Source organism: Lynx canadensis, chromosome D1 (genome assembly GCF_007474595.2).
Source record: "Lynx canadensis isolate LIC74 chromosome D1, mLynCan4.pri.v2, whole genome shotgun sequence".
In the NCBI taxonomy this organism is placed as follows: Eukaryota; Metazoa; Chordata; class Mammalia; order Carnivora; family Felidae; genus Lynx; species Lynx canadensis.
In genome coordinates, this window is record NC_044312.2 from 62,566,886 (window position 1) to 62,579,178 (window position 12,293).

The 12,293-nt window shown below is 34.1% G+C and overlaps 1 protein-coding gene across 1 annotated transcript; it reads left to right on the forward strand.

Annotated features, from left to right (window-relative positions):
• Nucleotides 1–3,622: 3,622 nt before the first annotated feature.
• Nucleotides 3,623–4,588, forward strand: LOC115526301 (olfactory receptor 52N4-like). Its single transcript, XM_030333748.1, has one exon. It carries the CDS (start codon nucleotides 3,623–3,625, stop codon nucleotides 4,586–4,588), a length of 966 nt encoding a protein of 321 aa, XP_030189608.1.
• The last annotated feature ends 7,705 nt before the right edge of the window (nucleotides 4,589–12,293 follow it).

Here is a 12,293-nt window from a genome sequence, read left to right on the forward strand (position 1 = left end):
TAGGAAAGATAGTCTCTAGAACACAGCAAAAGTAATCTCCAAAATATATTGCCTATTTTTAAATTACATGTACCGATACTTTTCCTAAATGCATCTCCTTCTGTTGCATAGAGTTAAGAGTTGACATTTGAATGTATTAAGGAGGAATGAGTAGTGATATTATTTTTTCAACAACTTATGACAATTTATTACACCCTAGCCACGTATTTATAAAAAATAAATTTCAATATCTATTTTAATGGTAAACATGCGCATATATGGATAAACATATATGCACTTACATACATACATAAGAATTTTATACTTTAAAAAAATATCCTTTAATGATAGCTGTGAAAATAATCATAAAAATATTTTTTATTCAAGCGTAAAGTACACATTTACAAGCCTGATAGAATGAAACTTGATAGCAGTTTGTTACTCGTGGAAACACAACACTTACATTGTGAACCCACAGTTTTCCTTTTTCCAAAATGCAAATTGTAAGGCTTTTGTTAGCCCGCTTGAAGGCCAAAAGAATGACACTGAAATGAGAAGTGGAGGATGAGCTAATAAGCTGTGATATAATTAAAGTGTCTCATTTTATTTTTCACTTATTTATTTTTCAGTGTCTCAATTTAAAACTTCTGTGTACTAACAGAGTGAACCAGAGAATTATTTCAGTACTGTACAATGTTTGGTTGTGGAAACACTTTGCCAAAGCTAGAGGTGGGTGACACACTTTGGTGTACCAGCTTTAATTTCCCCGTGTCAAGCCTTTTATTTTACTTGAAAGTGATATTGACTCAATATTTTCTTGTTTTTGTTTCTGCATTATCTCAAAGTAATATTTTATCCAAAAATTTTTGGTATACTTTGTTTCTTGGTATGTTTCATGTTTACAAAACAAACAAGCAAAAAAGCAAAAACTTTGTGCATACTTTGTGTGTGGTCTACTTTCCAATATACCTCTTCTTCAAAACTATACAATATTGTTTTTAAAAATCACTCTGAATTAGGACTAATTCGTAGCGTAGTTCAAATAGTTGATCTTTGTTTTTCAAACCAATATATTTATTTTACTTAGGACATTATTTTTTCCTGCTTCCTTGGGATTTCCTTTGTTTTCTCTATTTCATTTAAACTTAATGGTTTCTGGTGATTTATGAGCTTTTTTCCTCTGGTAGTTCCTTTCTGTTTTCCAAGTAATAATATTTATATTACAGCATTTAATTTAATAATGCCTAAAATCAAGTACAGACTATGATTCATTAATTCATTAATCTGCTCATTTATTCCAAAATTACTGACATTTAATATGTACTAAGCATCTTGCTATAGACTGCAGGTGTAAAATACAATCTGTCTTAATGTGAAGGTTTTGTTAAATTGTGGATGATTCAAGAATAGAATAAGATTTTTATAAAACCATGATATTGAAATAGTGAAAGACATTGATTCCATCAACATATCCATTCCTTACTGTAAGCCTGGTACTTTGCTAATTACACTGTATTAAGAGGCTTTAGAAGTTGGCTTTCTAAACTGTCCAAGAGAGAGCTGAATCTTCCTGGAATGTGTTATACTAGAGGCTGTTATGGGAGAACACAAAAAGGAGAGAAGATTGCAAAATCATGAAGCTAAAAATATCAGTATGATTTGAGTAGGAAATTATAAGCACAAGAGAGAACACTGCTCTGCCCATCTGGCCTGTCATAAACCTAACCACACTTCATGTTTAAAAGCATTTGTCCATTCCTCTTAGCAGCTCTTCTGATATGCCTCAAAGTTAACTTCATTCTCATTCCTTCTTTTTTTAATGTTTATTTATTTATTTTGAGGCAGAGAAGGACAAAGAGAGACAGAGAAAGAAAATCCCAAGCAGGCTCTGTGCTGTCAGTGCAGAGCCTGATGCAGGGCTTGATCTCATGAGTTGTGCAATCATGACCTGAGCTGAAATCAACAGGTCCACACTCAGCCAACTGAGCCAGTCACCTGTGCTCCCCTCTATAGCCTCTTTCTTCAGTATGATTTAATATTCAAAATTTACCAGATATGTGAGAAACTACTCCAATGTAAAAAAGCTACATAAAAATAAATAATTGAAACTTAAATGATATGGAAATTATATGTAATGTGTATACCTTCAAATATATATTTATTACCACCAGACACGCAAGATTCAGAAGAAAATGTGATATTGGAAATTTGTAATATTAGGCAACAACAAACAATGCCAAGATATTTGGGATATAGAGTTCAGGAATTTTTGTAGAAAATGGATTATAAAAATATATCCAATATAAACATTAATTTTTTTTTTAATTTTTGAAGGAGAGAGACAGAACAGGACTGAGGGAGGGACAGAGAGAGAGAGGGAGACACAGAATCTGCAGCAGGCTCTAGGCTCTGTGCTGTCAGGATAGAGCCAGATGTGGGGCTCAAATCCACAATCTGTGAAATCATGACCTGACCTGAAGTTGGATGTTTAACCTACTGAGCCACCCAGGTGCCCCAATATAAACGTTTTAAGAGAGAAAAAAGAAAAGAGAATAAGCCCAGAAGATCTAACTAAAAGTAACAGTAGTAAAATAACAAAGATGTGGTTGTGAAGATAATATCAAAAATTAATGCAAGAAAATTTCCAAAACCAAAGGTTGCAGATTTCCAGACACAAAAAGCCCAATAAGTGCCTGCACAATAAAAGACATGCACACGGACATCTCTATCATCATAACTTCTACCACTGAATTTGAAAGCATAGAAGTTTAAAAATGTTCTTAAATATTTCAGAACCAAAAAACAAATAAATGAAGAAAAGCAAAAGAATAGTTCATATAAAAAGGTATCAGTGGTCCTCTTACTATCTATACCTTAAGCTAGGAGATTGAGAATGTCTTTGAAATTCAGACCTTAGAAACCTCATCCACAAAGACCCACCATTTACTTAATAATAACGTGCAGATTAATAAAAATGCATTCTAGGCTTTTAATGAGGATAAAATGAGTTAATATATTTATAAACTTCTTAGAACTTTACCTGGTACATAGTAGGCATAAATATAAATTATTGTTAAACATAAAACAATAAAATATAAAAGAAAGAATAACAATGCACCTTAATCATATCCATTGTGTTACTGGTAAGGTATTCAATGAGTTCTACTTTAAGAAAATACCTAAACTGGAGAGGGTATAGTAATTAACATTCAAATGAGATATTATATCAGATATCAATCAGAAAGATCATAATGACATAGATCATGGGTGTAACACAATTACACTTGATTATAAGTTTAGAGGGATTGTATCTATATCCTTTTGTTTTAAAGTAATGTAGATGCAATATCTGTGATAAAACCTGATGCATAGTGGGTGTTAAGTATGTATTTTCAATGAACTGATAAATTAATGAATTAACAATGGCTTAAATGAGTTTAGACAATGTTTAAATAAACAGTTCCTGACATCCCAAATGTTTGTTTTATTTTTAAAATACAATATTTAACAGAGAGAAGAGACAGAGAGCACAACTAAGATTTTTTTTTCTATTTTTTCCAAATCTTGGAGGGTCAAAAAACAAAACAAAACAAAAATCAAATTACAACCTTACAAGCATCTTAATGATCATACCAGCCTAATTATGATAATTCTGAACCAAACAGATGTGACCCCAGCCTCATTCATTCTTAATGGGATCCCAGGACTGGAGGACATGCACATGTGGATTTCCTTCCCATTCTGCTCCATGTATGTTGTGGCAATGGTAGGGAATTGTGGGCTCCTCTACCTCATCTACTATGAGGACTCCCTGCATAGATCCATGTATTATTTTTTAGCAATGCTTTCCCTTACTGACCTTGTCATGTGCTCTAGTACAATCCCTAAAGCTCTCAGCATCTTCTGGTGTCATCTCAAGGAAATTAGATTTGAAGAATGCCTAGTCCAGATGTTCTTCATCCATACCTTCACAGGGATGGAGTCTGGGGTGCTCATGCTTATGGCCCTGGATCGCTACGTGGCCATCTGTTACCCTCTGCGCTATTCAACTATCCTCACCAATCCTGTCATTGCAAAGGTTGGGCTTGCTACTTTCCTGAGAGCGGTGTTCCTCATCATTCCCTTGATTTTCCTCACCAAGAGACTACCCTATTGCAAGGGTAATATCATACACCATACCTATTGTGACCAGCTATCGGTAGCAAAGTTATCCTGTGGAAATATCAAGGCCAATGTTATATATGGTCTGGTGGCTGCCTTCCTGATTGGGGGCTTTGACATCCTGTGCATCACAGTCTCCTACACCATGATCCTCCGGGCAGTGGTGAGCCTCTCCTCAGCAGATGCTCGGCAGAAGGCCTTCAGCACCTGCACTGCCCACATCTGTGCCATCGTTTTCTCCTACAGTCCAGCCTTCTTCTGCTTCTTTTTTAATCGTTTTGGGAGCCACACAATTCCTCCATCTTGCCACATCATTGTGGCCAATATTTATCTGCTCCTGCCTCCCACTATGAACCCTATTGTCTATGGAGTGAAAACCAAGCAGATACGAGACTGTGTCATAAGGATCTTTTCAGGTTCAAAGAAAATCAAATCCTACAGCACATAGAGGGGATATTTTTCACAGAAGAGGTTAAGGGGAAGGAAAACAATACTCTGTTGGCTGTTTAGTCATGGTCTAAAGATGCCTTTTTAAGAATACTATTTTGTTCTTGACCAAGATAGGACCTGAGAAGGACAGTAAATGTTTTCAGAATCCCAAAGTCACTGATGTGGCCCTGCACGCTCTGAATTTTGCACCTTCTCACCCCAGTGAAGAAGTAGTCTCATCATTAACCCAAGTTCCCGTGAGCAAAAAACAATGGGAAGCTGAGTAAATTATCAAAAGAAATGAATAAATCATAGAGATATTCTGCTGACAGGTGCCATTTTGTCTTGTTTTCAAATAGTGATTGGAATTTCTAGTTTGAAGGACATTTGTTACTTTCCTCTGGAAAATATGTGATATGTTTTTCTCATCATTACCAAAATTTCTCTATTTTCTTGGTATTGTCCTCCTGATGGAGAAACTAGTAAATATACTATGATGTCATTAGTCTGATGAGATTTCAACCTCTGGACTGCAATTCAGAAATAAGTTAGTCATCTGACTATGTCTCCTATAGAAAACTCCTAAATGGCCAATGTCTAGTAATTACATAAAAGAAGAAACCTCGGGATCTGGAAAGAAGAAAACACATAGTAAGGGGGAAAAAAGATAAATACAGTAATCTTTTATTCTCATCTTCAATTTCTAAATTATGTTAGAGTATTGGAGGGAAATTATAACCTTGTTGATATGGTTCTAAATTTATGTTAAAGAAATGTTTATGGTAATTACAAATGATATTGGGCAAATGAATTTATTATTTATTTATTTATTTATTTAATATGAAATTTATTGTCAAATTGGTTTCCATACAACACCCAGTGCTCATCCCAACAGGTGCCCATCACCCACTTTCCCCTCCCTCATACCCCCCATCAACTCTCAGTTTATTCTCAGTTTTTAAGAGTCTCTTATGGTTTGGCTCCCTCCCTCTCTAACAGTTTTTTTCAGGGGGGCAAAAGAATTTAAAGGGAGGTAAAGTTTTTATACTTCATTTGAACCGGTCAAATGAGGACATCAGGAGGCTGAGATGCTATGTATATAAATATAAAATGTGGAATAACCATTAAAGAATCTATGCAAAGAGATACACTGTAAAAACGTTATACATAAATAAAAATGGACTTCTAAAAATACTTTCAGGACCTACAAAATGGCAGAAATGTTAGATCCTTCTGATTATTTGACGCTGTTATCATCATCTAACATCTTTCTTTGTCTCTTATGACAGTTTTACTTAAAGTTTATTTTGTCAGATACAAGTATGGACTTCATTGCTCTCTTTTGGTTACCATTTGCAAAAGTATCTTTCCCCATCCTTTTCCCTTCAACCTGTTTATATCTTTATATCTAAAGTCTTCTGTATACAGCATATAGTTGGATCTTGCATTTTTAATCTATTCAATTACTCCATGTCTTGTCATTATGTTTATTTAATCCATTTACATTTAAAGTATTAATGGTAGAAAGGACTTAGTATTTTTATTTTGTTAATTATTTTCTGTTTGTCCCTTAATTAGTTATTTTCCTCTCTTATTTCCTTTCTTTGTGTCTCATTAATTTCCTTGTTGTGGCATGTTTTGATTTCTTTCCTATTTCTGTTGCGCACCTTATATAGATATTTTCTTTGAGGCTATTGTGGGGACTGCATAAAATTACATATTGTTATAATAATCTATTCAAATGTTACTCTTATACATCTTTCCTACCCCCAATTTCTGTTAATGATGTCACAGATTACATTATTTTATATTTTGTACCATTAGCACAGTCTCATAGTTATTTTTTGTGCTTTTATCTTTTAAATTCTACACTGGAATTAAAAGTAATTTATGTGCTGCTACTACAGTATTACAGGATTCTGTATTTATCTATGCTTTACCAAAGAGCTTTATATTTTCATATAATTTCATGTTGCTGTCTAGTGTCCTTTTAACTTCGGGTTCCTGTAGCAATTCTTAGCAAGATAGATCTAGTATTGATGAACTTCTTTAGCTTTCATTTATCTGTGAAGGTCTTTATTACTATTTCATTTTTGAAAGAGCTTTGCCAGGTAGTATTCTTGGACAGCAGTTTTTTTTTTCCTTTCAGCACTTTGGATATATCATCTGACTCCTTTATGATCTATTAACATTTCTGCTGAAAATCAACTGATAATTTTATGGAAGCTCACTTGAACATGATGGATTCTCTTGCCACTTTTAAGATTTTCTCTTTGTCTTGGTTTCTGGAAATTTGTTTGTAATGTGTCTTTGGATCCTTTTGGGTTTATCTTAGTTGGAGTCCTTTAAGCTTCTTGAAGTTAGAGGTTTTTTTTTTTCTTCCTCAGATTTGGGAAATTTTGGCCATTATTTCTTCAAACAAACTCACTGTCCCTTTTTCTCCCTCTTCTCCTGCTAGGACTCCCTGATTATCTTGCTTATTCCCTCTAAATATCTGAGGTTTTCCTTACTTTTTTTCCTATTGCTTTTTGTTTTTTGTTTTTTTCTGGCTTAATAACAGCAAATGACCTGTCTTCGGGATCACTTTCTTTTCTCTGATTGATCAAAACTGATGTTTATGCTTTGTAATAGAGTTTTTAAATTGTATTATTGTATTCTTCAACTCCACAATATTTTGTGGTTCTTTTTTATAGTTTCTTTTTGTTGATATTATTGTATTTTCACATTTTTCCTGATTTTGTTTGGTTGTGTTTGTCTTCTTTTGTAGTGCATTGAGCTTATTTTCAATGATTAATTTGAATACTTTGTCAGTAATTCATAGATCTCCATTTCTTTAGGGTCAGATTTTGAAGATTTATTTTGTTCTTGTGCTTTGTTTTTGTTGTTGTTGTTGTTGTTGTTGTTGTGATTTGCGCATTTGAAAAAGCAACCACTTTTCCTAGTCTTCATGAACTTTCTTTGTATAGTGAAAGGTTTTCACTGATCATCTGACTAGAAATTCTTTTTTTTTAATTAAGTAATTAATTTTTTAAAAATTTATATTTAGTTTTTAAAAATTTATATCCAAATTAGTTAGCATATTGTGCAACAATGATTTCAGGAGTAGATTCCTTAGTGTCCCTTACCCATTTAGCCCACCCCCCCTCCCACAACCCCTCCTGTTACCCTCAGTTTGTTCTCCATATTTATGAGTCTCTTCTGTTTTGTCCCCTCCCTGTTTTTATATTATTTTTGTTTCCCGTCCCTTACGTTCATCTGTTTTGTCTCTTAAAGTCCTCATAAGAGTGAATGACTAGAAATTCTGATGGCCTTTTGAACATTTTTTGGGGATGCATTTTCTTGGGCTTGGGTATGTAATTTCTCAATTATAAAGGTTGGCTGGTTTCTTTTTAAGAACTTGCAATTTCTTGCTTCCTCTGGTATCAGTCTACTAGTAGGACATACTCAGGCACTAAAATGAATAACAGAGTTCTCTTTTATTTTCAGCGGCCCCAAAGACATCCAAAGTATCCTGAGTCTGCCAGTGTTCCAAGTCAGGAAAGAAAAAAAAAAAAACAGTCCCTTAGGCAGCTCCCTGAAAACCAGACCATTGGGCATATATTCCATTCTATTTTTCCCTCCCAAGGTGGAAGCCACGAGCTAGACACTTATCATGATTGTGGTGAGTAGTACTAGTTTATGTCTACAGAATTACAATTTCTCTTCAACTGAACAAGAAACTGAGTTCTATATTGTTTTTAGTTGCTCCAAGACATCCAAAGTATGCTGGTGCTGTCAGGTTTCTGAATCAGGTGAGACAGAAATGTTTCTCCAGTTGTCCCCTGAGAAGTGGGATCATTGGATGCATACTTTTCTCTTCTCTTTTTCTCCCAGAGAAAAAGCTGCCAGTGAGCTTCCCCACCCCCCAGGTGCAGTGAGTGATTCCAGATTGGGGAACAGGCTGACATAATTGAAATTAAACAACAGAAATAAGAGAGAAAGAGAAAAGCAAAGTATGCATCCAATGTTCCAACTTCTCAGGGAATCACCAGAGAAACTGGTTTCTGTCTCACTTGACTCAGAGACCTGACAAAAATACTGATTTGAAGGGATATATGCACCCAATGTTTATAGCAGCACTATCAACAATAGACAAATTATGGAAAGAGCCCAAATTTCCATCACCTGATGAATGGATAAAGATGTAGTACATATATATACAATGGAATATTACTCATTCATCAGAAAAGAATGAAATCTTGCCATTTGCAATGATGTGGATGGAGCTACAGTGTGTTATGCTAAGTGGAACAAATCAGTCAGAGAAAGACAAATACCATACAATTTCACTCCCATGTGGAATTTAAGGAACAAAACAGATGAACTTAGGGTAAGGGGGGAAAAAGAGAGGGAGGCAAACTATAAGAGACTTTTAATTATAGAGAATAATCTGAGGGTTCCTGGAGGGGAGGAGAGTGGAGGATGGGCTAAATGGATGCTGGACATTAAGGAGGGCACTTGTTGGAATGAGCACTGGGTGCTATATGTAAGTGATGAATCACTAAATTCTACACCTGAAACCAATATTAAACTATATGTTAACTAACTAGAATTTAACTAAAAACTGTAAACAAAAAATAAAAATAACAAAATAAAAAGAAATAAAACAATATGTCTTACTTATTTCAATGAACCTGTTCTTGGCTTTAGGCTTCTGTGGGGTGTTGTGACTTCTTAAACAGCTTCTGAAGTTCTTCTAGAGGTTTTTTGGACCGCATATTGTTGTTAAATCAGTTTACCTATAGGAGAATGAGGTCTGGAGCTTTCTATTTTTCCATCGTGCTGATGTCCTCAATATTCATTCATTATTCTTAAAAAAAAAAAGCCTCCAATAAGAAGAGTGAAATGTCCTCAATATGCTAAAGATCATCTATGAATCTCCCAAAGCTAATATTATGCTTAATGATGAAAGAATGGAAAGTTTTCTTCTAATACTGGGAACGTATCAAGGATATTTGGTCTCACCACTATTATTCAACAAACTAATTGAAATGCTGGCCACTGCAATAAGGTAAGAAAAGAAAACAAAGGGCCACAAATTAGAAAGCAGGAAATTATAATGTCCCTATTTGCAGATGTTATGATTGTCTATGTAGAAACTACTGAGGAATGTGGCAGATGATATTTACACTTGTGGTGAGCATATCATAACATATAGACTTCTTGAATCACTGTATTATACATCTGAAACTAACGTAGCAATGTGTGTCAACTATCCTTTAATAAAAAAAAAAAGAAAAGAGAAAAAAAAAAAGAAAGAAAAGAAACTACCAAGGAATCTACAAAAAAATATCCTAAACTCAGTTGGTTAAGAATCTGATTTTTGGTTTTGGGTCAGGTCATGATCTCACAGATTGTGGGTTTGAGCCCCACATCTGGCTCTGAACTGACAATGCAGGGCCTTCTCCCTCTCTCTGCCCTTCCCCTCCTTGCACTCTGTCTCTCTGTCTTTCAAATAAATAAACACACACAAAAAATCAATTGTAGCTTCATAACCTAGCAATAAAAAATTAAATAAAAAATTCAATGATATTTACAAATGCTGAATAAAAGAAAATACTTAGATGTAAATCTAACAAAATTTTAGAGGATTTGATGAGATAAAAGATAAAGTAGATAAATGGACAGGCATACCTTGTTTATTGTTTATTGATGTAAAGATATCAATTCTTTCCAAACTGATACGGGTTTAATGCAATTCTTACAAAAAGCTCATCAAGATTTTTTGTTTATATTGAATAAGATTATTTTAAATTATATATATATATATATAATATATAACATGTAATTATATATTATTTATTATTTAATACATATATTAAAATATATTTGATGGGCACCTGGTGGCTCAGTCAGTTAAGCATCTGACTACAGCTTAGGTCATGATCTCATGGTTCATGGGTTTGAGCCCCACATTGGACTCTGTTCTGAAAGCTCAGAGCCTGGAGCCTGCTTCAGATTCTGTGTCTCCTTCTCTCTCTGCTTCTCTCCCTCTTGTGGTATGTCTCTCTCAAAAATAAATAAACATTAAAAATTTAAAAAATATATATTTGTATTTAAATATTATATATTTTATATTTAAATATTAAATATTTTAGGGGTGCCTGGGTGGCTCAGTCAGTTAAGCATTTGACTTTGGCTCAGGTCATGATCTCACACTTCATGAGTTCAGGCCCTGCATCAGGCTCTGCGCTGACAGCTTAGAGCTGGAGCCTGCTTGAGATTCTGTGACTCCCTCTCTGCCACTCCACCACTAGTGCTCTGTCTCTCTCTGTCTCTCAAAAATAAACATTTAAAAAATATATTAAATATTTTAAATTTAAATATAATTAATATATATTTTTAAAGTATATATATATATAATTTAGTACATATATAATATAGAAAGTCAAATGAAAATAATAACTAAAATAATTGAAAAATAATTAAAGTAAAAAAAACACTCTTCTCAATTTCAAGATTTATTATATAGCCATTATATCAACATTCACTGTATGTTAACTAACTAAAATTTAAATTTAAAAAAGTGTGGTATTGGCAGAGGATAGAAACATAGATCCATGCAACAGAATAGAGAAGTCAGAAATAGAAAACACACAAACAAAACAAAAATACCAAACCTTGAACCAACTCTTATAATAGTACCTATATGCAAAAATGAACTGAAAGTGGCTCATGTAAAATGTAAAGTTCTTTTTCTTAAAGTTTATTTATTTATTTTTTGAGAAAGCGAACACAAGTGGGGGTAGGGCAGGGAGAAGGAGAAACAGAATCCAAAGCAGGCTCTGTGCCATCAGTGCAGAGCCTCATGTGGGTCTCTAACTCGTGAACCTTGGTTTCATGACCTGAGTTGAGATTAAGAGCCAGATGCTCAACCAACTGAGCCACCAAGGTGCCCCAAAATGCAAAGCTCTAAAACAGTTTTTAAACTATGGACAAAATCTTCAGGGTCTATAGCTAAGCAATATAGACTTGACACCAAAATAATAATCTTTAAAAAGAAACTGATAAATTTGTATCTATAAAAATAAAAAATTTACTCTGCAAAAGTATGTAAGACAAGCTATGTCTGGGAAAAATATTTATAAAACACATATCTGAAAACAGGACTAGTCTTTGTGTGTGTGTGTGTGTGTGTGTGTGTGCATATTCAACACTTTAAAAAATCCCAATCATTTAGAATAAAATAGCCAAAAAACATGTTTCATTGAAAAGGATAAACAGTTGAAAAATAGATACATAGGGGCACCCGGGTGGCTTGGTCAGTTGACCCTTCAGTCAGGTGACTCTTGATTTCAGCTCAGGTAATGAATGATCTCCCGGTTTTTGGGTTCGTGCCCCACATCAAGCTCTGTACTGACAGTGTGGAGCCTGCTTGGGATTTTCTCTCTTCCTCTCTCTCTGTCTCTGCCCTGCTCACTAATGCTCTCTCTTTCTCAAAATAAATGAATAAACATTAAAAAAGAAAAATAGGTACAAAGAAGAATATTTAGTATTGTCAATCATTAGTTACATGAAAATTAAAATCATAATGGGATATCACTACACAATTGTGACCATGGCTAAAATAAAAAAAAAATCACAATAATCAAAAGCTAGTAAGGATACACAGAAACTGGATAACTTATGCACTGCTATACATTGCTGGTGGGAATTACAAATGGTACAATCACTCTGGAAAATCA